The sequence below is a fragment of the Lepidothrix coronata genome, unplaced genomic scaffold, assembly GCF_001604755.1.
Source record: "Lepidothrix coronata isolate B3197 unplaced genomic scaffold, Lepidothrix_coronata-1.0 Scaffold105, whole genome shotgun sequence".
Taxonomy (NCBI): Eukaryota; Metazoa; Chordata; class Aves; order Passeriformes; family Pipridae; genus Lepidothrix; species Lepidothrix coronata.
In genome coordinates, this window is record NW_016690285.1 from 2,890,198 (window position 1) to 2,915,446 (window position 25,249).

General features: G+C 42.3%; 1 protein-coding gene across 7 annotated transcripts in view; it reads right to left on the bottom strand.

Moving 5' to 3' along the window:
• CCDC148 (coiled-coil domain containing 148) overlaps positions 1-25,249 on the bottom strand; it is a 52,335-nt gene that overhangs the window by 13,732 nt on the left and 13,354 nt on the right. For 6 of the 7 annotated variants that reach the window (XM_017823763.1, XM_017823767.1, XM_017823766.1 and 3 more), the window contains 9 exons: positions 23,510-23,590; positions 21,750-21,871; positions 18,901-19,004; positions 18,459-18,541; positions 18,131-18,294; positions 17,781-17,876; positions 17,508-17,689; positions 11,598-11,736; positions 9,388-9,594 (listed from right to left, as the gene is read on the bottom strand). In XM_017823763.1, the coding sequence (XP_017679252.1) occupies positions 9,388-9,594; positions 11,598-11,736; positions 17,508-17,689; positions 17,781-17,876; positions 18,131-18,294; positions 18,459-18,541; positions 18,901-19,004; positions 21,750-21,871; positions 23,510-23,564 (1,152 nt within the window). In that variant the 5' untranslated portion in view covers positions 23,565-23,590. Of the gene's footprint in view, positions 1-9,387; positions 9,595-11,597; positions 11,737-17,507; positions 17,690-17,780; positions 17,877-18,130; positions 18,295-18,458; positions 18,542-18,900; positions 19,005-21,749; positions 21,872-23,509; positions 23,591-25,197; positions 25,220-25,249 lie in introns of those variants that run through there. The other variant, XM_017823764.1, reaches the window with a different exon arrangement.

Genomic DNA, 25,249 nt, shown 5'->3' on the forward strand with positions numbered 1-25,249 from the left:
CATTCCTCAGGAACCTCCTCAGCACCTCCATTCCTCAGGAACCTCCTCAGCACCTCCATTCCTCAGGAATCTCCTCAGCACCTCCATTCCTCAGGAACCTCCTCAGCACCTCCGTGCTTTCATCGCTGTGCTGTTCAAAAGTGACCACCTGATGCTGAATTGCCAGCATTCCTACAATTGAAGTTTGCCAAGAAAGCCCGCTGCATTCAGCAAGCTTTTATCTCCAGAGGGTCTGGAGAACAAAAAAACCTCCGGAACAACAATTCAGCTTGACTGCAGCAGCAATCTGGGAGCACAGACTGCACACAAAAATTAATGTGTTCCTGATTGCATTCTTTCATTCCTATGAGTGCAAAATCAGAAGGGTAGATTGTACTGTGTCAACAGTAAATGTTTTATTTAAATATTAAAAAGATCCTAGTAGTTAAACTAATATTGAAAATATACTGAAACCTGGCTCCCCCAGTGCCTGTTCCACAAAGCAGCTTACATTTTAGCAGTACAAGTACTGCCAACATTAAGTTCTGAAAGTTTTTAATTACAACTGGTATTTCAAGTACATTTCACAGTTCATGTATTATTAGAGGAGCTTTTGCCAAGTGAATTATTAAATTGCTGTGCTGAACAGAATGTGTACACACCTATTTTCAGATCATTATTTCAATATTGCATATTACAATAATGTAAAGTACACTACAAACTAATTAAAGTAATAAATTAGTTCTTTCACTCTAACACCTGAATAGTTATATTGTATTTACCATTTACTTAATGCTACAGATACATCTCTTTTAAAGACAGAACAATTTGAGAGACTTTCCTTGGGAAATCCCATTAAATTAGCAAATGGTAATGTGGCATCATGTAAGATTTTCTCTTTAAGCAGCACTGACTTACATCATAAACAGACCCTGAAGCTGCCTGTGGTGACACAAGAAGAGTCATCAAGCTCCTGAAAGGGGTAAACAGAAACACAGGACAGCTGGTGTGGGGAGGGTCTGCACAGCAAAGGTCACACAGGGAGCAGCACCAGCCTTTGGAAATGGAGACAAACATGCCCTGGGAACCAAAGGGACATAAAATGCCTGGGAGGAGTAGTGTCAGAAACGACTACCCAGAGCTCAGATCAGTACTCTCACAGACTACGCTGTGCCACACTGAGCTGCTGGAATTCAGATTCTAAGCAAAAATTCCCCATAATCATGTGATAGAGCCAGCCCTGTTTGTCACAATTGAAGTCAGAAAAAGAAAATCCTCTGAGATGTCCACCTTGATTCTCTCTAGCTCACTCTTTCAACCTGAGAAATGACCCAATTCCAATACCCTTCCAGAATCCCCAGGATTTTATTAATCTCTGAAACATTTCTGCTCACCTTTCCTTATTTTTATTAAGGTTGGCAGGTTTTTTTCTCCTTCCAACTGTTCACAACTGATTCTAAGAATGCCCAGAGGAAAAAAACGTAGAGGATCCTTTCAAGAAAAATAACTTCACAAATAAAGATGCCACGTGGCAAAAGAAGTACCACAGAATTTGGCTGGTCATGGAAGCCCCTCATGGAACAGGATTCCAGCATAAGACAGAGCCAGCCTGTTCATGGTGGGGTCACAGCAACAGCAGCTGCAGGTCAGGGCTGTGTGGTCACAAACAGCAAAATGGGATTATGAGATGACTAGAGACTCAAATACTAATTAAAGCAATTCAATATATATAAAAACCCCCAAGGATAAAGAAAGGAAACAAATAACATGTCTCCTCACATTTGTCCCACAGTTCCCACTGGTTATTCTGCAAAGAGGGTGGGAAATCCCAACAAGCAAGAGCCACAAAGCTCCACCTTCACAGCGGGGCCAGCACAGAACACCTGAGCTCAGTGTTAGATTGTGCACATCACCTGCACTAAAATCAATGGAAGCACCAATACAATTGCTACTCTGTGGCAAAGCTCCATGTTGGGCTACTGAAAGTACCCTTGAAGCACAGAACAAGTCCAGAAGCTTTTTGGCCTCTCCAGGCAGAGCCCAAGTAGTCATTGAGAACCACAAAACAAGCTCTGGAAAGGATGAGCAGTGAATCGTAGGAGACCCTACATCTGCTGCCTTCCCATAGGATTGTTCAGTCTGGAGTCCTCCAGTCATCTCAGGCTTCCCTACATCTGCTCACACTGTGCTCCTGTGGAGCTTGGGAGATAGAGGAAGCTGGTGATCAAGAGAGTCCAAAGCACACGGAGGAATGTCCACGTTCAGATAACCAGTGATCTACTCCGAGTGCCCAGACCAGCTCCAATCCTCCCTTCCCTCCCTGCCAACCTCACTGCGTCACCACCATCTTCTCAGCTCAGTGTCTTGCTGAATATAGAATTGAGAGTCATCCCATTTATGGCAAGGCAGAGATACCTCTTCATTCTTCCAGATGGAAGCCACAAGGCACGGAGGGGGAAAAATGCCTCTCAACTGCAAATTTGGATTTCAACCACGTCAACCATGACATTTTTCCTTCACATTTTTAAAATAAGGACTGCAGCCTCAGAACAAGTTGGTGACCTAAGGAATTCTGTTTACAGAGAAAAGGGCATTTTAGAGCTATGCCTTTCTAGCATGTCCCGAGAAACAGAAATAAGCAAGGCAGATGTAAAAGGTCATTAAGTGATAAGAAGTTATATGCTAAAGGATTGCAGCATCAGCTCTTCAGTAAGGATGTTCTTCTGAGCTCAGTTCCTAATGGACACATCAGCCAATGAGGAAGATGATTTAATAAATTTGGCAAACTTTTCATTTCCCTACACAAGAGCAGGTCATTACTTTCTATCTCCTCTAGAACTGGCCAAACTGAGATCACTAGAAGATTAACATGGAAAACTCATTAAAAGGTGACTTTTATTGTCAGCAGTGCAGCCTCTTCACTTGCAATATAGTTCAGTCGTTAACACTTCAGATAAAAGCAGCACATGCTGATCTGTGTCTTCTGCCTGAGCAACTCCCTGTCATTCTGACAGGGGAAAGAAAGGAAATCTTTGTAAGGAAAGGGAAAGCAAACACAGAAGAAAATAAAAGTTAAGGACCCAGTCTCCCATAGAAGAGCAAGGATTCACCCAGATAATTTCTCTCAGGGTTAATAGAAGCACATAAATTCCACTTGGGTTAATGGGATAATAAATCCCTTAGACTTAAACATTTTAGAAATGAAACAGGACAATAGAAGACTGTGTTACAAAACTAACCTTTTTTTTAAGTCACTAATTATACAGAAATGTCTATCCAACAACTACTAAAAATTCTGTCCCAACAAAGCTGACATTGCCAAAGAAACTGGGACATATAGGAGACCTGCTACTGATGTGTAATTGTATCAACTGAAAATTAAAAAAAAATAGAAATACTTGCACTTCAAACCCAGTACAGACTGAAACATAAAATATTAACAGTGTTATTCCTGGAAATACAATAAGAATAGAAAGTGTATGCATATATTCCTAAATGGAAAGCTAATGAGACGGGTGCCTCAGGGTGTGAATACTAGAGCTTAGAAAAGGGGGAAAATTAAAATGCATATTAAGAACAGTTCCCTGGGGTCTGAAACATTACAGAGTGGAGGAGTTTGTCCAAACAATGTGAAAAAGTTATCATTTTTTAAATTTAGAAAGTGCTTTTTTATCAGCATCATATGTATCTTTTTCCTTTTCTCATGTGTCAGTAACCCCATGAACTGCCAGGCATGTTCAAAACAGCCCACGTGTCAGGGACTTACCCACTGTGGAAGGAGGCTGGAGGGAGTTCAGGTGTACAAGGGGGCTCCATATTGCACAGGATGATCAGCAGGAACCACTGCTGTTCAGAGGTTTCATTCAGAGGCTGGTGGCACCAGCCCAGAGCTGTCCTGCTGTCTGTGCTCCGTGGTGCAAGGCTTAAAATTCTGGGGGCCATCAGCTCCACAGCATTCAAAATCCATGTGAACACCTAATTTTAAATAGAAACACCCCCCACCCCCTGTGAAAGGGGGTACAGGGCAGTCTCCATTAACTTTCAACTCTAAAAATCTGCCCCTTTTTCTCCAGACTGGTGATTCTTCAACCATGAAAACTTCTGAACAGCACCTGGAATCACATCCAGACTCCACAGGGTCTTAAATGACAAGCAGCAAATGGCAAAAGCTAACAGTTTCTGCCTCTGACTGGCTTGCACAAGACCTCTGAGAAGCATTAGAGCAGTATTAGAGCATTTGGCAATGGGATAATTAAGAAATAATACACTCACAAATTTGTTAATCTCAGAAGATAATCTCGTTCTGGCTGTGATTAGGAAAACAATGGAAGTTCACATCCCCTGATAGATTTTTGATGGGTACTCTTGAACAGCTTGTGCTCCACAGGCTACCTCTAAGAGGTCAAAAAAAAAATCAGAGAACTGGTTAAAAGTAACTGTTTTGATTGTTAACAGAACATTGCCTTCAGCTGTACAAGTGTTTAAATCTGAAAAAGGGATATGAGAGAAAAGCATTGGAGCACAACCCTCAGTCATGACCTGAAGAGGAACGAGACACTGCTTTCAGTGAGGAAACTGGGCTGGGATCAGTACTGATAAAACTTGAGATCCAATACAGGAGCATTGTCAGCTCCCTGGAGTGGACACCACATCAAAACATCTTTGCTCAAGGCTGTGTGTGAACAGTTTACTTCTCACAGCTTGTCCCTGTAGTTCCTCCCTTCTCAGCCAGCATTAGAGAACATCTTTCTGTTCTTGACAACAGGAGCGTAAGCACTTTATTAACATGTTTAAATATTATGTAGGCTTAGATATTCACACAAGCATGACCTTAAGTAGGCTGTATTTCTATTTACAACTACTTATCTGAATTTGCTATCCTTTTATATACAGTACTCTCTCTCCTAGTCCTATCTGCCACCATATGGAGGAGACTCCCTTTGATCCTCTACTACTTCTGCAAAATTTTAACGCAATTTTTCTTGCCTGAAGTGCCACTTTCCTTGCTGAAGGAGATAATGCTAAGAAAATATGTTTTGCATGAACTATCTGCTTGTCCAGCAGACCCATCCTCAAGTAATTTTGGGGACCACCAGACAATGTTAACTAAATTTGAGAGACAAGTGTATGTCTCAAACACCCTGCAGACCCTCCGGGCTCTGACAAGCCCAGCAGCTGAGGGTAGCTGAGTGTGCTACAGCCCAGGCTGAGGCACCACGTGCTCCTCTGCTCAGCTGAAGTTTTGGGTGCGATGGGTTGTTCCAATGGATCTCAGAGCGGACAGGTCAGTCCCTGGTCTCCTCCATGCAGGGCACCCTGCAGTCCCCTGTTCCCAAAAGCTTGCAATTTATGCCCAATGGATGAAGCTCGAATTTGTGACGGTGTCCTTGGAAGGATCAACAGAAACACAGTGGTTTAACAAACTGCCCTGGTCAGCTCCTCTGGAGCACAGGGCTCTGGGCACTCCTGGTGCTGCCCAAATGGGCTACAGGCAAACATCAGGCATCCATTGTGAGAAGATTTCAGTAGGAGGTGATAGATTCAGAAATAACATCGTGTGAGAGAACACGGTGCGCGGGAAAATGGGGGGCAAAGGAGGGGTGAAAGGACAAGCAAGGCAAATTTGCAGAGCCAACGTCTGCAAGTGCGTCACACTTACTGTGACGAGCTTCATCTGACCCTAAAGACACAATTCATCAATGCTGTGCTGACCTCAAATTATTAAATCCAGGTTTATTAGGTCTGGATTAAAAATGTACTGCTGAATCAGAGCTGGCTCATCTTTGGTGAATGTTAAAGTCTTAGATATTTGCTCACATCCACTTTGGAGCATTTATTAAAGCTTCCTTGTATTTTTTATGTCTAACAAATGAATGGGCCACCTCAGTAGGGAACAGATAATGCTTCTGAAAAAGAAAACTCTTCTTTTAAGTATCTCACTATCCAAATATTTATTTTTGAAAGTGTCCTTCAAAATGATCAGATTATAGTCAAAGTACTAGATGTGATACCTGTGCAGACTTTTCTTTTTTTTTTTTTTTACATTCAGTTTTAATACTTCAATGTTGATCTCCTCTAGCAGTCAAAGCATTTAAATCAGTGACTTGACTATATGCTGAATAGGGAAATATTTTTTTTCCCCTGAGTTTACTAACACATCAGCGCGCTTGCAACAAATGTGGGTAGAGCCCTTCCCAAATCTTCGTTTGCGAAGCCTAGCCACGACTAACACACTCTTTCCTCTAATACAGGAAAGGAAAAGGAAGGCAATCTGCAACATGCTTTACACAATTTGCAATATCCCAGCTAATTTCATCTAACACTTTTCCTTTCAAAATTAATTTATTTTAGTTTCTGCCAGGATAAGGAATGCAAGAGCCGCTCTCCCAAAATTCACAATGTGTTGCAAGAGATTTTAGCACTGAAGGGGGGATTAATCCTGGGACTCAAAACAAAGAAGAGAAGAGATTTAAAGGCAGGCAGGCAGGCACGCAGGCACACAGCTTTGTGCTGAGGAAGGAAAAGCCCACACTAAGCATCACACACGAGATCAAACTGCCCTTCTGTCTGCTGCTGTAGGTCTTCCCTCGTGTGCTCTTCTCAAACTGTTTTATACAAAGAGGGAAAGTACTGGATTACAAATATTTTAAGATAGATCCAATAGGAAAATAATGTTTGGAAAGCATGCAGACGCCTCGACTGAATTTCTAGAGGTATCACAGCAAGTACTTCAACCCTTCAAACCCAGCTGTGAGGCAGCACCCCCTAACCCTCCGAAAAGATCACTCCTCACTTCATGCCTTACCTACTTTGCGACATGGAACAATTTGCTTCTCTGTGTTGTTTAGAAAGAGGATTTCTACACAGAAAGAATCTTTTACACAGTGTCTACTCGAGAAGCCTGACAAGGGCAGATCTCCACAGTACAAAGCACACCAAACTGACTCTTGATCACTCACCCAAGTGTAACCCCCCAGGGTTTGTTTTGTTTGCTTTCCCATGGCAAACAGGGGTGTTAAAGATATGTACATGAGACACATTTCCTCTCTCAGAATGCACAGTGCATCCTCCCCAGCATCATTCTTTCACACTTTGCTTCATTCAGACGACTACCATATGGCCCTTGTGATTTATTTCACCTGAGCCTCTTGAGTTGTTCCAAAATTCCTCCTTAGAGACTCTGATTTCTGTTAAGGACACACATTGATCTTCTGTGAGGTGGAATATGGAATAAGAGTTTGAAAGTCCTTTCTCCGAGTAAAAACTGCTATAAATAATAATTTAACTTCTCTGCTGCTTTACTTTTTAATTGTTATCACCTGCTGTCAGTCACAAGGCCTAGAGTCTCACCAATGGCATAGTGCAATGGCTCCTAGTGCATTTAAACCAGCTTTAAATCACGTATTCTTTATTCAGTCTACTGCACCTTTGGTTGGTTGTTGACAGAGGAAAAGAACTATATAGAAGTTAGGTATATCATGTGGTTATTGCAGTAATTAAGACCGTGGACAGCCTGTCAGGTATTACAGATCTTACAGTGCACGTGCCATCACTTCCTTTACAGATGATGTCAATAGGCACAGAAATGCTGTGGCTTTCTCTGAAACCTGCTGCTGTAATAAGGAGAGCTCTGTCCCTCTCAGACAGATACAACCTTCTCACAAGCATACTTAGAGTTTGCTCACAGCTAAATCATTACAGCAACTCCGCAGCCCCTGTGGCAAAGTGACACGAGTAAGATTCCCTTATGCTAAACTTGTGAAACCAAAATGTTAAGTCAATCAATGGCCAAAGGGAAAAGGTGGGAGAACAGCCCTAATCCCTGATTTCCAGCTCCACACTCACTCATCAGAGACAGATTCCCTTTTCAGCCATCTTAGGATCCCTGTCAGGGTGGGTTTTATCCATGTAAATTGGCTCACTGGACTGAGATCTCCCTTTTACCTGACAGCTCCCAGCAGCCACTTTCTGTGTCCAACACTCTGTAGTTGCACAGTCCAGAAGTGCAGAAAGACAAGTCTGTAAAATGAACTATAACTGGGCAAACAAGGAGTTTTCAAACACATCTCCCCATCAAACTCAAAGAGGACCCACAGATTTGTTCAGAATCATTCCTCTGAAAACCAGCGAGCTCCTCACCCACTCTCAGCTTCCGTCCCCCAGCCCTCTGAGCTGTGGAGCTGATCAAAACAAGGTCACAATGATATCCTCCCTTAATGAAAAATATGTTCCTTTTTCATTCCTCTTTTCTGGGGAACAGGTGAGCTGTTTTTGTTCAAACGTTTGACATTTTAACAAAGACCCCTTTGAAGGCCACCCTTGAACAGTGTAGGCCTAATAGGTTTAAGTTTCAAACAGGTCCAGGTTTCCAAACTGGAAACAGGAGGTCAGAATCTAAAAAACTTGTAGACAATGTTCAATGCATCTGTGAGAATTTCAAGATACATGGAAACAAAGTAAGTACTCCAGCACATGCTTGTCACTTCTTGTGGGGAAGAAAAATAGAAGAAACAAGGGAAGAAAAAGTGACTCAAATTCACAGTTCAGGAATAAATGGCCTTTCCATCTCTGATTGTGCAGGTAGGAGACACACAGGCATTCCAGAAAGGAAGGCCTAGGTAAAAAAACACCAAACACCCCCCAGCTCCAGAGAACCACTCCTTACTGCATGTGGCTCCAGGGAAGGCTGCCACAGGAGCCAGGGGACTCCTCATGGAGTCAAGCCCAGACAGTTTCTAACCCTAAAGTGTTTAGAGTCAAACCTTCTTACACCAGACAGCTCCAGAACAGGAGACAGAAAGGCTTTTGTGTTACTACTAAGTGAAAAACTAGCATCAACATCCAAATTCTCCCTCACAGTGCAGGTTTTATGTGCTTTCCTACTTGTAGAAAACCTAAATCAAGTGTTTAGTGTTTCACTGCAAAGTGAGGGCTCAGCAGAGAGAATGTTGGTAAAGTGAGAATAACACACCGTGCCTGCTCTCAGATGTTCATTTCTGTGCAAGTCAAAAATCACAGAGAACAGCTTAAACAAATCTTAACATGCCTCTCATGCCCAGAAATGGGATTCCTCCTACAAATGCCTTAGGCATGAACATCACAACACCTTCCTCTTGTACCCAGGCTCCTCCCATTTTATTTTACTCTCTTACCAAAAACACCCAGGTATTTTCATCTTTTTTTCACCTCTCAACACAGTAAATTCACAATATTGTGAAGCTTCCATAGCAAGAGCAAACAAGTTACAGGATCCATTGTTTCAGGTCTTAGAAAGTATTCTTAAAAATAAACAGAAGGGTATACAGATACTCATTATTTCTCTGAAAAGAGACTAGTGTTAATCTAAAAACTTCATCTTGAATTTCTCAGTGAGAAACAGATTTGTAGTGGGTTTATAACCAAACATACCTTTGCTTTCAGCTCAGCACAGATCTCCAGTTGCTTTTGCCTGGAGTCAGCCAGCACCACTTCTGCCTCATGAGCAGCAGCAGCTTCAGCAGCAGTTGCCACTGCCCTAAGGACAAAGGCTTTCCTAGCCTGAGCCCAGCTCAGCAACAAGGCTCTGCGCTGATTCCTGATGGAATGGCAGTGATCCCAGGCTTTCTCATGAGCAACCTGAGAGAGGAAAGCATTTCAGAAGGGTTTAAAAATTATTCTAGATATTTTTACAAACCTTGAGAATACTTAAATTAATTATATTATCACCAATAATCCACAATGCAGGGCCAGTGCACTCTGCCAGGGATGTTCCAGGTGTCCAGGGCAGTGACCCCTCTCCAGCCTTGCCCTCTCTGCCTGCACCATGTGCCACTCCAGCAATCTGTTGGCCCGCTGCTCTTTGCTGAACTGCACCTTTGCAATAGGAATTGAATGCAATGGTCCCTTCCTGCCCTGAGGGACATACTGAGTACTGAGATACTGAGTACTTCCAGCAAGATGAGGCTTTTCTTAGCAAATTGTGATCTACAGAGAAATAGGACACCAAAACAGCTGTACAAAAGCAGTACAGGTGAGAATCAGCTTCACTTCTTTCCCAACAGGGAATTTGGAAATAGAATTTTAGCTTGCCAAGCAGCACAGTGCCACCACCAGCATCACCACCTAGCAAAAATGGGGAGTGTTTAATCCAAAATACACCCTCTTTGGCCTATCTCAGCGAGGTTCCCAAGGACATTCAGGCTTCAAGACTTTGACAGAACTAGTAGCAGGTAAGGCTGCATAGACCAAGGCCATTGAGTCCTGAGCCTGTCTTATATCCCCAAAAATACAAGTTACAGGGATGAAGGAGATTCTAGAGATGGCTGGCTGCTCACAGGTGTCCAGGAGACCATTCCAGAGGCTGATTTCCAGGCTTCTGGCAGGGGATGCTGACTGTGCCTGGCTCACAGATATTCCCATCAGTTTGTGGCTGGATGAAGATGGCCCTGGATGTTCCCTTTGGTTAAACACGAGGCCACCACCACATCAGCTCCCTCTGTCAGGGCTGCTGCCCCAGACTCACAAACTGCCAAAGCTGAGACAAAAGGCATGGGATGGAGAGTTTGCTCAGCCGAAAACAGGCCTCTCCAACGAGCTCTGACAGGATCAGGCACTGGGAGCTTGTCCACTGACCATCATGCACGGAGGGGAGGAGGCCTGGGAGGCTCTCAGGCTGATATTCCAATGTTACACACACACTTTAAGGACAGATTCTTAGCACTGCTTTAGCATTTCCATATTTGTCATGCTAATACACATACTAAGAGATATCAGCTCAATGCAGAGTTAGATTTTTAAATTTAGCATTCTTAAATTTTAAATGAACCTTCAAAGAATTAGAACCAATAATAGTGGCTGTGCTTAAAATATATCTCCATTGTCCAAAGCACATGACTATTTATCCCAGTTCTCCAAGGCAAAAGGTCCAAAATCCATAAGAACTTTATTTTTAGTGAAACTCAGGCTAATTATCAGTATCATTTCACTGTCACTCCTTTGCACTAGACACTCCTCAAACACAGGGAAGTAGATGGTCTAAAAATACAGCCAGAGATAAAAAAAGCCTCCTACTTTCCTTATGAGTTCCTGAAGTGTTCTGGCCTTGAAATGGGTTTCTCTATTAGTGCTGTGTGCTTATTCACTGTGGAGTATAAGAGGAATCAGCAATCAATTTGAAAGGCATTATACATATAAAAATAGCCTCTACCTGAGAGCAGGAGATAACTCTTCACTCTTCTTCCTATATATGTGCCACAGAACAATTAAAATAACTATTACTAGACAGTGCGACAAGGCTCTACATCCTCATGAAAAATAAAAACACCAAGAGAAGCAGAGGAGCATGACATGGCTATAAAACAGCACAGCAAAAGCAGTGCTAACAAATTATTTTGTAAATTTGGCTGTAAGAGTGTGTGGAACTATAAAATCTCCCCAGGGCTTGTTTTGAAGAGGCAGTAGGTTTAAAGGTCCTGCATTTTGAAAACAGGGACATCTCTTCTTCACTACGCAGAATAAAATTTTTAATTAAGAAAATTTAAAACAAAAAAACTTTGATAAACATTCTTTAATACAACTGCTCACTACATAATTTATGTAAGAATTTGTATAATTGAACAAATATTGAAGCCAACACTGACCAGCTCATGCCAGGATTTGTGGGGAAGGTATCTCTGCAGCATATCCAGGTACAAAGTCCTCCTCCTCTGAAGATCACTTGGATACTGATTGATAACAGCCTGGAAAACCCACTGATCTTCTTCCTTCCAGTCACTGTTCCTACGGGAATGTAAAACAATCCACCCCAGTACAACTTAACCACTGAAAAGGAGGAGTTCAGTTCTGGGTTATTTTTACAGCCCCAGCTTTCAGTGGGCTCACAGTCCTGATGCTGTAAACTGGAGGTTGGGTCAGAGCTGAGCTTGTTTCATTTAATGAAACAAAGCAAACATAGAATGCTCTGCTAATGTGACCATTTATTGTGCCATCATTCAAGCAAATTGTTCGCTTTCTAACCTGGCTCTTTATTGACACTGTGTTTCTCCAACATGCCCCGTTAGTGGAGAGTCAGTCACCCCACATGGGAAAATACAGTGTGAAAAAGGAAGAAGATGATCAGACTCTACCACTGAGCACTAAATACATGATCAGAATGGAATGAACGAAGTGACAATCCCTGCATGCAGCTAAATGAGGAGCTAGTTTAAAACCAAACTCCTAACAGCCATAAACTCCTCAGCAAAGCATTTTTTAGAATAGCAGTTGTACCAATCAGCTTGCATTCATCTATCTCTGAAAATCAGAGCAGCAAGTAACGTCCAGCTAAAACAGAGTACCACGGGCTTGGACTCAGTAGCTCAGATTTTACCCTCAATCTGAACTCTTGGCCCCCAAGGGATTAATGTCAGGCTGTCACTGTCAGCATTAACATCCGAGCAGCAACACTGAGTCAGACCAAAAGGTCTCTCTAGCCCAGTGACCTGGTTTCAGAAGTGACTAAGAGCCTAGGGATAATTAAAAGATGGCAATCATGAGATTCTGTAACCCCCACCTCGAATTCCTGCCACCTCCAGCTGCTGCAGTTCCTGGACTGCCTGAGCCAGCAGCAGTGCCTCAGTATTCCATACACTGCATCCAGGAAGGCAATGGAACAGCCTTACCCTTATGCAGGCAGAAAAAAGCAGAAAAAACAGGTACTTCAGAAAGGGGTTTTTTGTGAGCTGCTGATATGTAATTAATATTAAACTAGACTTCCTTATGTGGTCCAGCATTATCTCTGAGGAGAAAACAGTGAACATTAGTATTAAGAAACAATTTTGTGTAACCCAGTTTAACACAACTTTTCTGTAACACATTGCACAGTAAACCTGCAGTGCATTGTCTCAAGAATGCAAAGACACAATATCCCATTTCCACAAACCATTTCACCTAACAACAAACCATTTCTGGCAAGTTTGGTGACAAGCTTACATGAGATAGCAAAATAAGTGAAAACTTTCTCTTCTTATTAACTATGTGAAATATCCAACAATCTATTTCTAGGACCCAGGAGTTTGCTATTGAACCCAGTCCTCTTGAAAAGAACAGGCAGCCTTGAAATGGGAGAGCGAAGATGCAGCTCCTGTAAAAAGTTTATCTTTGGTGACAGGCAACAACCAAGCAAAGGCTGGAGACAAGGTAAGCAGTGGAACCATAGGAGCCAAAGCAGAACTGCAATGAAAGTGTTTCTGTACAGGTGCCTGCTGAATCTCCCAGACAGACACTGAATATAGATGTCTCAGCTGGGTGGTTTCATACCCTAAGCCTAAAGCAGAAAGAGTACCCCAGAAGGGAAATGGGGCTAAGGAATCCTACCAAGAGGGACCGGTGCTGTAACAGCCCATAACTCCCCACTGCAGGCCTGGAGCAGCAGGTGAGAGCCCTGAGAGAGGGCTCCTGAGCTTGGTCACAGAGGTGGCGTAGGAAGGATGGGCTGTTTCTGCAGCATTTACTGCCTCCAAGAGAAATGTCTTGCAGCTGATCCTCAGAAATCAATGTTTTAAACTCCTCCCTCTTCTTTAGAGGGAGCTTTTCTATGAAATCAGATCATTTATTAATTTTAGAATGTGTGTTATAATTTGATATTCTGAGGCATAGGATTTCTGAAGAATAACTTTAATGAGCAAATTAATTATTCTTTGCTATGATTTAAATCTCTTTCACTGCAACTGCTCCTACTGATCTGAGCTGAGTACAAAAATATTTTTTAAGATAACACCTATAATCCTTGTCTTTCCAGCCCCAACATTTTGTTCATTTGTGTATTAGAAGAATCACCATATAACCCTGGCAGCCTTCACTCAAGGGACTACCAGCCACTCACTACAAGGGGGAGAAGTTAAGGCTTGTGGAAGATCCTCTGGGGAGCAATCAGCTGGAGCTACAGCTACAAGCAGTTTATTGTAAGTAGGGACAAACTGACTGCCAATGCCTTGGTTTGTCAGCTGTGCCAAAATTTGTCAGCTGTGCTGAGATTTTGTCAGCTGCTCATAGACAAGTAGGACCAAAAAAAAAAAATCAGGCTGACCCAGCCCAGCTCATTCCCAGCACCAAACGCACAGGGAATGTCAACATCCTGCGGAGGGAACCCGAGACGGCACCTCAGCGACACTGCCATGGAATTCCACAGAGGAACAGCTCACCTACAACCCCTCTGGAAACTCCAACACATTTGACAGGAAGAGTTAAGGTAATATCAGGTTTTTGCTGTGTCCAGATATCGACGAACGTTTTCCAGGCTGAAAGCATGACCCAAATTTGAAATGCAGCGCTGGCTGTCCCTGTGTGCAGCATTGTACCAGAGCACAGCACAGGCTGGGCTTTGTTTTGGAGCTGAAACACAGCAATTGTCTTCTCTGCAACAGCCCCGAGGCAGCTGCTTCCTTTGAAACAGATTTACCCAGCATTAATCCCTGGCTTTACACGTCCCAAAGAATACAAACAGCTCCGAGGGGAAGCTCCCCTGTCCCCTGTAATCCCCACAGATCCCTCGCAGCAGCAGCGTGTGCTGGCACCGCTGTCGTGTTGGCTCTGCAGACACACAGGCTGCCACGATGCCACCAAGGGAGATGGCAACCCCTGCTATTAATCAAGGCACTGCCGACTTGTACCAGAGGCATCCTGGGAACAGGCCTGCAAAGAGGAGCTCCGTGTACCTGACTTGGTCCTACCCTCCCACTCATTTGAAAGGATGCAGTGCTGAGTCTGCAATACTCCATTCATCCTTCACTGATTTTAATAATTCAGACTTCCTTGGCAAAAATATAATAGTGCTTAGAGAATCAGCAGCTATAACACACACATCAGTTCCAAGTCCACGATTTGTGGGATATCTCGGGACCTGGGTATTTCCCAAACACAAAAACTTGTGGTTTAGCAGCAGTAAAAGGAATTAAATTAGATTATAAAATATCATAATCCTATACTAGGCTTGAAAAAAATCCCAAGTTTTTCTTCCATTTCTAAAAGCAATGACCACTGCAATGGGCACTCTAGTGGGATTGAAAAGCACACAGAAGAGAATATTATCTTAGTCTGAACTTTTTTTTTTGGATATTCTATGTGCATTTTCTGAATTCTCTTTTCCAGACAGTCTCAACAGTTTAAAAATGGGATGTGCAATGCCGGAGTAGTATAAACTGAAGGTTTCTTCACTGTACATTCAAGCATATGATGAAAAAAGGACAGAGCAGTAACCCCCAGCTGAAGTGACCAGGTTGCCATGTTATCATAGAGTCAAGTTGTACTACTGAGCAACTTCTCAAATCATCAAAACAAGGGAAGAAGTGTATTGCAGGAGGATGTTTGGTCTCTGTGGGTGCAGAGCAATGACAATAACTGCAAAGGCTTCATTAAGGCTACATTAATCAGTAGAGCACAGGGGATACACACCAAGGTCAAGGACCTGTCACTCCAATTTCTGACAGCATTATCTGTGCCACTTGGATCACAGGCTGCCTGATGAATTATAGAATACTTCAATCACAAGGCTGCATCTTTGCAAACTCACAGAATATTCCCATGCAAATTAACCAACATAAACGTAAGAAGTGACAAAGAGTGTCATATCTTTTATAAACCCAGATATTGGAAGTAAGCAATGCTATCAGAACAAAGTCTTGCTTTTTTTAATTGAAAACACACTTTTAATGTTGCTGTGAATAAAATCATAGAATCATAAATGAGCAATACATTAAAGATTTTGCTTGCCTTCTGATCTCCAAAAAAACCAATATCTAGCTTTAAATAAATTGCCTGAGATAATTGCAGATGGTTCATTTATGATTCCCTAAATTCCCAGCTCTCAGTTCTGGCACATGCTGACCCAAAGTGGCTCTCTTGCCCCCCAGTATTGCCTCACATTCCTCTCAGCAAATTGCTGCCACTGCCTCCAGCATTTCCTCCAGCTACATCCCCTTTGGCGTTCCCATCTAGAGATCACAACTTCGTTCCTTCAGAGCACCACTGCACATGTGTTCATGCTACAACTGCATTTATTTCCCTTGAAAATATGGTATTTTATATTTAAGTCTTGATATTCTTGAATTGCCAGTGCAAAATTACCTAGCTCCAGCCCTGAATTCACACTTGGCCTCTGAGCAGTGAAAATACTACCACAGATTTTTCAACCATTTTCAGACGTTCTGTTGTCTACATTGATGTTTGTTATTCAGTAGCACACATGCCGTGTGGGTCAAGGATTTAAATTTATGAATACTCAATAAAACTGTGTTCATTATAAACTTTAACACAATTTTAATTAAAACCACTAGAAAGACTTAGTACATATTTAATGATTTAGCATTTGTCACAGGTTCTCACTGAGGTTGTTAAAGGTCTTTAACAGCAACTGTAACAAAATATCAGAGACAGCAGCAAAGCAACTGCTGTAAATTTGCCACTTGCTGCTTAATAAATGCTATAAATATGGGATAAATCAAAGCAATTTGTAATAAGTATCATGTTATAACAGCTAGGATGCTACAGTAATAATATGCAGGTTTCAAATAACAGAAGAACAACCTACAGAATATCTACACAATTTGTACAAAAGGTAAGTAGATCATAACATCACTTTCTGTGGCACCCAGCACCTTGAACCTGCTCCAGCACACCCAACTATCTCAGCAGCAGGGCCAGAAGATCCACGTGCTGCACTGGAGGTGCATACCGAAAACAGAGATTGGGAAGCAGCGTGCCATTGCTTTACCAAAGAAACCAAGGGACCTTCCTGCTCTCCCCCAGTTTCTTCTGCCCAGGCTTCCAACCCTTCCACTGACCTCCCCCTTCTCAGCCTTTAAACCCAAAGCCATCCTAAGCCACAGGAATATCAGGAGATGGCAAAAAGAAGGCAAAGCCTGTCCAATATCTGCAACTCAGTATCTCTCCTGCACTCTAGACAGTCTCAGCAGAAAGGTTAAGCTTTATACTGTTAATATTTAGGTTTGTTACATTTCCAGATCATTATGAATAATGTTCTTTCTATAAAGTGTTTCATTTACAGAAAAATCTCTCCTTCTTTCAGTTAATCTGAATCAGAGCATACATTTTTCACATTTCTTTGTGATGACAACTACTGCAACGATCCAAAACTTGTGAGAAGACTGGACCTTTTTATCTGCTTTATAGATAAAAACGTTCTGAACATGTCTCAGAAAGCCTGCACTTTTCTGTCATAAATTTGATAGTAATTACCATGCAGAAAGAGTAACTTCTATTCCTGCAAGAGCATGTGAAGAGGACATTTGATACACACCAGACTGTTGGTTCCTTATCCCACCAAACATGTTGCTTATTATTTCAGCAGAGAGCTTTGGCAAGGACTGGCTCCACCCTCAGCTGTGTAAACACTTCCCCACTGTCCAGCCCAGAGCTGGGCAGAGCCTGCACTGCTCTGCACCAAACAGCACCAGCTCAAGTGGCAAAGCCAACTGCAACACCTACACATTATAAAGGACGTTATAGAGATGCTTTTATCCCCAAGAAAAGTCATGCACAAAACCTGTCCTTACCTGGATAAAGCTTCCAACTGCTGGTCGACCTCCTGAAGCCTCGCCCAGTACCCACTGGCAAGCTCTTGGTACTCCTGGATCACCAAGGTCTTCAGGTCAGGGTAAGGGCATTCCAGAGACAGCAGCTCGGCAGGAACTTCATGGAAAAGCCCATTTTTCTCCTCAAAAGAGCCCACTAATGCCTACAATGAAGAAACACTGCTCAGAACACTGCTCTGCATCGTATTTTCTCTCTCAAGAAATTGCTAACTGAACATACAAGGAAAAGCTTACATTTGCTTTGTAGTCTTCAAGCTCTCTCTCCAAAGCCAGACTTTCAAGGACAAGACCTTCCAAAACTGCCTTCTGCTGGTTCTTCACAAATCTGATCTATTTTATGAAACATGTTATTGTTACTTCTTTATCTTGTTACACTATGAAACCTCTTATTTAGAAACAGTCCGATTTCCAGCCCTACACTGCTACACTTTTACAGATTTTAGTGGGCAGAGATCTATACCGTGGCAAGTAGCGAGGTTACAGGATGCTCTATGTGTCAGTTAGTCTCAAAGTTTAACAAAAAGAAATGTAAATGGTAAAAATATGGTGATAATAAATTGTAAAAATAAAGTTAAAACACCAACCTGCTGTAATATCTCAAATGAATCGATCTCAGGTTTCTGACAAGATTCTTCTGAGAGGGAACGCTGCATTTCTGCCAGCTTGAGTTTCAAATCCTCCTTTAGCTGCCAGACAGGAACTACACTGTTTGTTTGGTAAGTGTCCCGCTGCCTGGACAATTCCCACTCTGGATCCAAACAAAAGAAAGCTTTCTCAAACACACAAAATATTACACAGCACTGTGCTCTCCAAATCTAAACCTGTCAAGACAGGGTTTTTAAAAACTCAAACAAACAATCGAGATAATTTTGACTTTAAAATAATAATTAAGAAATTAATAAAAATTCTTACCCAAGTCCCTCAAATCCAAAAAGAAGTTGTGCTTGTGACTTTCTTCATTAAGAAAAGTCTTTATTTCTCCTTCTGCTTTTTGCCTGAAAGGTATGAACATGGATTTTACAGAAGCTTTAATTTCTTATTCATTTTATTTGCAAGAATGATAAGCCTCAAATAATGAATTAAAAAGGGGATTCTTTGCCTGGGAAGGGATAAAGTGCAGGATGTGGACACGAAGGTGGCAAGAAAGCCCCAGACGTTGCTGTTGATCTGTGTCTGTACAGTACCCAGGGCAACAGACAGGAGCAGTGCCAATGGCCCCTGTTCTCAGTGTGCACTCAATACACGCACCCAGAGACAGACTCCAAAGGAACCCAGACTGAAAACTTCCATACACAAACTCTGGCTGCTGCTGTCTTCCTTCAGCAAGGACTCCTTCAGGTTCCTCAGCTCTTACCTGCTCTCGCTCAGCCTCTTATGCTCTTGCCACCACACCTGCTGGTGCTGTTTCAGCAGCGTTTGCTCTTTGTTAATTTTTGAAACTTGCTCTGTTTTTTTAATCTGCAGGAAAAATTAAAGCCTGTATTTTGAATCTGTTCAATAGCTTTATCAAATGCCCTCATATTGAAAATTTTACTACAGAATGATGAACGTAACAGCTTTTTTCAAAACTTTTTTTCTAAAAACGTTTTTCTGAAGAACAATGTGTTCAAGTGTAACCAATTTTCATGGGGAAAAGGAAGCTTATTCCATTTCAAGTCACAATTAAATGAGAGGAGAAAATGAAAAAAATGCAGTCCATTTTCTTCTTTCCTTTTCCATCCCTATTTCCCAGGGGTGAAGCAGGGGGGAAGATGAGCAGGAGAAAGAAACATTCTTACAGGTAGGAAGATGAAAGAGTGAAACTGTCCTTCAAGAAAAAGAATTTCAAAAATGTATGACTAAAAGAGTATTTTTACAAAATCTATCCAATTAAAGAGGCTCTGAAACTGAGGGCTTCACAAAAACATTGCTTCACACTTCAGATAAAATAGGAATACCTGCTTTTGAGACAGATGGAGTTAGTGCTTAAGCCAGAGGAAAAGGTGCCAGGGGGAGGCTGCTGAAGTGGCAGCCACACGATTCTGGCCAGCCAACAGTGAAGGAAAAGGGATCAAAGCCTGTGGCTGCCAGACATCCCTGAGACATTTCCTCTCACCCTCCTGCCACCCTGACTGTCCCTGGCCCCTCTCTCAGTGCATACAGAGGACAAAGCTCCTTTCCTGATCCTTCTCTTTGTGCTGCCTTGCCATCCCCTTCCTCCAGAACACCTGCCCACCCCTATCCCAGCCAACTTCTGACTCCAGCGGCTCCCACAATTCACACACAGGCCCTTTTTTCCCCTGCCCAGAACCTCCTTCCTGCAGATAATGGCAAGACAAGAAAAAACCATGGGAAAGCCTTGTCCTAGTTCATAACAGGGAGAAATGAATAAAGATCTCACTCCACATCTAGTTCCACAAAGGAATGATGTTCCGAGTCAAAACTGCTGGGTTTTCCCTTGGCTCAGGTGGAATCAACCTGCAATTGTCCTGCCCAGGGCAAGCTGCACAAAGCCACCCCTGAGCCCTCTGTGCTCACAGCACGAGAGCACTGGGAACACACACAGGCACAGCCCCCAGCATGTTCCTGCTCCTGCCCTGCCTGGGCCAGGGACACCAGCAGGGAAAGCTGTAGGATTGGGCTGGGCAGCACTCACAGGCAAGCAAGGAGGGTCCCAGCAATTCTCCAATCACAGCCCCTCAGTCACCACCACCAAAGCTAAAATCCTACTTTTGAAACTAGAAACATTTCCCCATCTCAGATGGACCTGAGTTCTGTAATATACCTGGTTCCTAGATAGGAATAAGGGAGAGCAGCTGGAATGTGGCTGATCCATTGTGCTTGGCAGCAAACTTGGTTATGGGGTATTATTGGGATAAGAAGCTGCAAAAGGTGCCATGGAGACATTGTGTGATTGTGTCTGAGAAACAAGGAACCTGCATGTGTGGCTGTACTAGAAGAGAGCTGGAACATACCCGTGCCATGCTCTCAACCAGTATGTTACAATGCTTCTAAATCAAACATAATGTCTTTTATTTTTATTGCTTACCTATTTTCATCTTGAAAAAGTTACTTACAGCTTCCTCTTGGTTACCATCAGGTGACTAAAACTAGACCTCAGCAAATAGAACACTTTATTTAAAGCAATCTGAAAATACATACATCTTTAAATTGGCTCTAAAACTAAGGAGAAACAAAACTCCATCTTTACATATGCTCTTGAAGTTATTTTATAGCAACAGTAATGTCATTTACGTATTTATGTGTAACTGCTGCAATATTACCCTCTTTTCCTGTGTGTGCTGTCTTTTTATTTCTTAAACAGTCAACAACTGATTTACCATTTGTTTCTTTGGTTCTGCCTCAAAGGAGGAGTAACCCAGCTCTTCTAAATGTGGATAGCTTGAATCAGCAACAAAAAGTAGTAGGTGGGAACACATACTGTTCTCTGTGGAGCTTTCAGAATATATATATTTTACTACCTACTCAGTTGGAAAACACTTGAAAAGGTGAAAACCCAAAAGAGAGATGAAAAAATAAAGTTTGGATGAATTCAGTAAAATTTTGTGCTGCCAATCTGTGAAGAAATATCTGCCAGAACTTTTGGTATATGATCCCTCCATGCATTAAAGGAAGCAATGCTTCCTGTATTGAAGAAAGTATATAAATATGCATTTTTTTCTCTCATTCACTGTCACCCTTCTGTACTATTAAACAGATTCCTGTGGTTTTTACCACATGAACACTACTGCACCTATTTATACCTCTCTGTCGAACTCTACATTTACATTTTATGGCTATTAAACACTTCTAATTTTTTTTAGGATCTACCTCAGCTTAACATTTGGAAATCCTTGCTTCATATCTTTTTGTTTAGCTTATTGTCTGGGTCAGCCTTCCCATTTGTTCCCATAAATTCTTCATTGCCTCTGATTTTACGTAATAAGTTTGGATGAGTTTCCACAAAGCACTCAAATACAAACTTTTCCTGTCTTTTGAGGAAGCAGAATCCACACATATTTTGCATCTCTGATTCAAAGAAAGTCCATACATTGACATTAACACATCCAAATCACAGTAACACTGGGATAAACTCTCATATCTGACTCCCTCTGGCTGAACCAATTTTTTATCCCTATTCATTCTCAGATTCCTTGGGGCTGGAAGAAATATGATCATTGAGCTTCAAAAGCATTCGCATTACAAGTAATACAAAAATCCTACCTTTAACTGAGTTTTTTCAGAGGCCATTTTTGCCTCTGCAGCAAGTTCATGCAGATGTTTATAGTCAACAGGTTTGTACTTCTGGCCGCAAAGAGCCTTTCTTGCAGGAATCACTGGATTTTCTAGTTGTCACATAAAACACATAAGGTCATTTCAAATTGTGGAGAAATAATTTAAGTGTGAGTCATAAAATGAAAGAAATTACAGATAGAAATTAGAACCAGTACATTTTAAACACCAGAAGTTTCCATAACAGAGACTGTTAGTTGGGAAATGAGAATTATATAAGAAACAGTAACCAGCTGTATGTTTACAAAATGTTTTAAAAGCATTGTTTACATGTGAATTTCATTATGAATTCACTTTAAACTGCATTTACTGGAATTTTAGTAACTTCTAATACAGAAATACCTAAATTTCAATGTATGCATTCTTCTGGCAGCAAGCAGAAAACTGCCTCAATGTTTATTGTAACCTATGGATTGAGCAACCTATGGAGTGATTTTTTTCTAAGAGGTATAAAAACTACCAAACCCATGCAAAGGGGATGAGTTGCAGTTCCATTTCCCACTGCATCTCCAGCCACACAGACCAACAGTTATATCAGAACAACTCCAGGAAATCAGGACTGCAAACCCTGCCTGAATGGGATTTGTCAACAGAACCAGAGAGAACCTCTGAGGTAACCTCAGACAGAGCTGCCCAGTGTTTATGGACAGATTTCCTGGCTCATGGGACTGTGCCAGGCTGCCATTCAGAACAGAACTGTGGCTTCTTCCCCCTCCTCCTCATCATCCAGAGTTCCACAGGCAACCCCCCGTGCAGGGGAGAGGACACACGACCTGCATAGAGGAGGGAGGGCTCCCTCCTTCCCTCCTGCTCACCAGTCCTCATTTTCTCACCACTCATCTTCTCATCACACCAATTATTCCACCAGGTCAGTGTTATGCTAAGCAGGTTATAGCTCTGATCTTGTATTAAGACTATTTCTTTATTCTCTATATACCTTAAACAAAAAGCATTCAGTAGTTTGATCCACTAAATTCTTCCTTTTTACCCTGTGAGCTTAGTACGAACAACCTCCTTTCTCCCAGTCTTTAGGCAGCTTTTTTAAGCCCCCTTTGTGAGTTTTTCTATGTAAAGATTTTTTTTCCTTCTTTCTGAGGCTGCTTGAAACACTGTCCAGCAGAGATCACGGAAAATCATTCCACATTCAAGGAGGTAAAAACTCCAGACCCAAACGCTCTGGAAAGCTGGAACATCTCTCATGTGGAGAACAGGCTGTGAGAGGTGGGGATGCGCAGTTGGAGAAGGCTCCAGGAAAGCTTTATTGCAGCCTCTTAATATATAAAGGGGGCTTATAAGGAAAACAGAGAAAGACTCTTTACCAGGGCCTGTAAATTGCACGAGGGGCAACAGTTTTAACCTGAAAAGAGGCCAGATTCAGACAGGAATCGAGGAAGAAATTCTTCCCTGTGAGGGTGGGGAGGCCCTGGCACAGGCTGCCCAGAGAAGCTGTGGCTGCCCCTGGATCCCTGGAAGTGTCCAAGTCCGGGTTGGACAGGGCTTGGAGCAACCTGGGCTGGTGGGAGGTGTCCCTGCCCATGGCAGGGGGTGGGACAGGATGAGCTTTAGGGTCCCTCCCAACCCAAACCATGATCAGAGAGCTACAGCAGCTTCTATATGCAGCTATTAGTTGCACAGAGTATTTCACAAGCAGTTGATAAAACAATTAAACTTGAACATGATAGCATACACACCTCCATCACTAATCCTAGGAGTTGAAAACAATGTTCCATGGTCCAGTTCAGCCATTTTTATTTTTCAGATGTTTTTTATATCTGTTGAGAAACAAACAGATGTTTTGAGAACACTAACATTGTGGAAGCAATCTAAAAACACATTCAAAAATATCTATTATTTTCTGAAAGAGGTACATCTCACTAAAAATGTAATTGGACAGAAATTCCTCAAGTTCATCTCTCATTTTAAGAGGGATTTCATGTGGCTCATATCATTTACCAGCTAAGAAAACAAAATATTATTTCCTCTGAAATCTGTAATGCTGTCACACGGATATCTAGTCTTTGCTTTATGCTTTTCAGAATATAACAAGTCCCTTGACTCAAACATAAGATCAGTTTTTGAGGTGTTCTTTGCTTCATAGAAATTAAGCCTGAAAAGATCACTCTTTTCTTGCATTTAGAGACTGTGTCTTGATCCCTTTAGGAGTCTCTGCATTAACACCTGTGAAACCCAGTCAGCTCTTTCAGCAGCAGTGGCTCAGCTCCTGGTGAGCAGCTGTATCAAGTACCCACATCATTGTGGGACTACTGTGACATTTAAGATAAAATAAGTTACACCACACTGTAAAAAGACCTTTGAAGTCTCAAGCCCCTTGCTTTCACCATAATTAAACATACGTGGATGCCACCTCAGGTCTGGCATATAAATAAAAGCAGCAGATCCAACTGAAATGTTTGAGCCCGACCGAATCCACCACTGAGTCACACCAGAAGGGGAAGGTCATGTCCAACCAGGCTCCCACAAACCCTGTTCTACTAAGCCAAAATTCCCTACACACAAGATTCCTCCTCTTTGTCATACCTCTGACTTTTGTCTGGTCCTACAGCAAGCAGCAACACAGTAAACAGTAGAGGAGCAAAGACTGTTCAATGGTGTATCATGGAGTTATTTCCTCACTGTTCTAGTGAATTGAACTAGTTTATCCCTACAAATTACAAGAGTGGCACAATGCAACACAAAGGTGGGAAGGAAGAGCAGCAGAAGCAATGGAAAGGGAACTACTCTGAGAGAGAGCTACTAATGCCAGTCAAATAAAAATGTGAGACTGCAACCAAAGACAGTCAACATTGTACTTTCCTGTGAGCTGGAAAGTACAGCGGAACCATCAAAAACAACACAGTGTAAAAATCCAGCTTAGACAGCCCACAGGCCCAGGAATGAGTGTCCACACCTACTGCACAGACATGGTAAATGCAGTTGAAATCACAGCCACACCCTCCCTGCTGCTGTGCTCAGTGTGAGGGTGTCCTGTCCATGGGAACTGGGAAGGGACAAGGCAGAGAAAACACACGAGCAGCAGGCTGTGCACAGGGAACACTCCTGGACCAAACCAAGGGCAAAAGAGTGAATCTCATGGCTAAAGTGTGACATTTCTCAGAGCTTCATGGACAGTCTCCAGTGTTCTTTAGCACGGCTATGAGACTGTCCCTTGCAGGCTAAATGTCCCCTGTCCTCACCCAAGAGCGGCCTTTGCAAATCTGGGCTGAAAGTATTTGGCAGGATCAATAGGTCAGAAGCGACACTGAATGTCATCAACTGATCACAAATATTGAAATTAAAAAAACACAAAAGCCAGCGAATACATGAGGGAGTTCATTTTCCTCTTGAAACACTAATGTGTATTTTACCATCTGATAGTCACCTGCAAATAAATTCACAGTTCTATGCCAAACTCTACATCCTCCTGGAAAGTC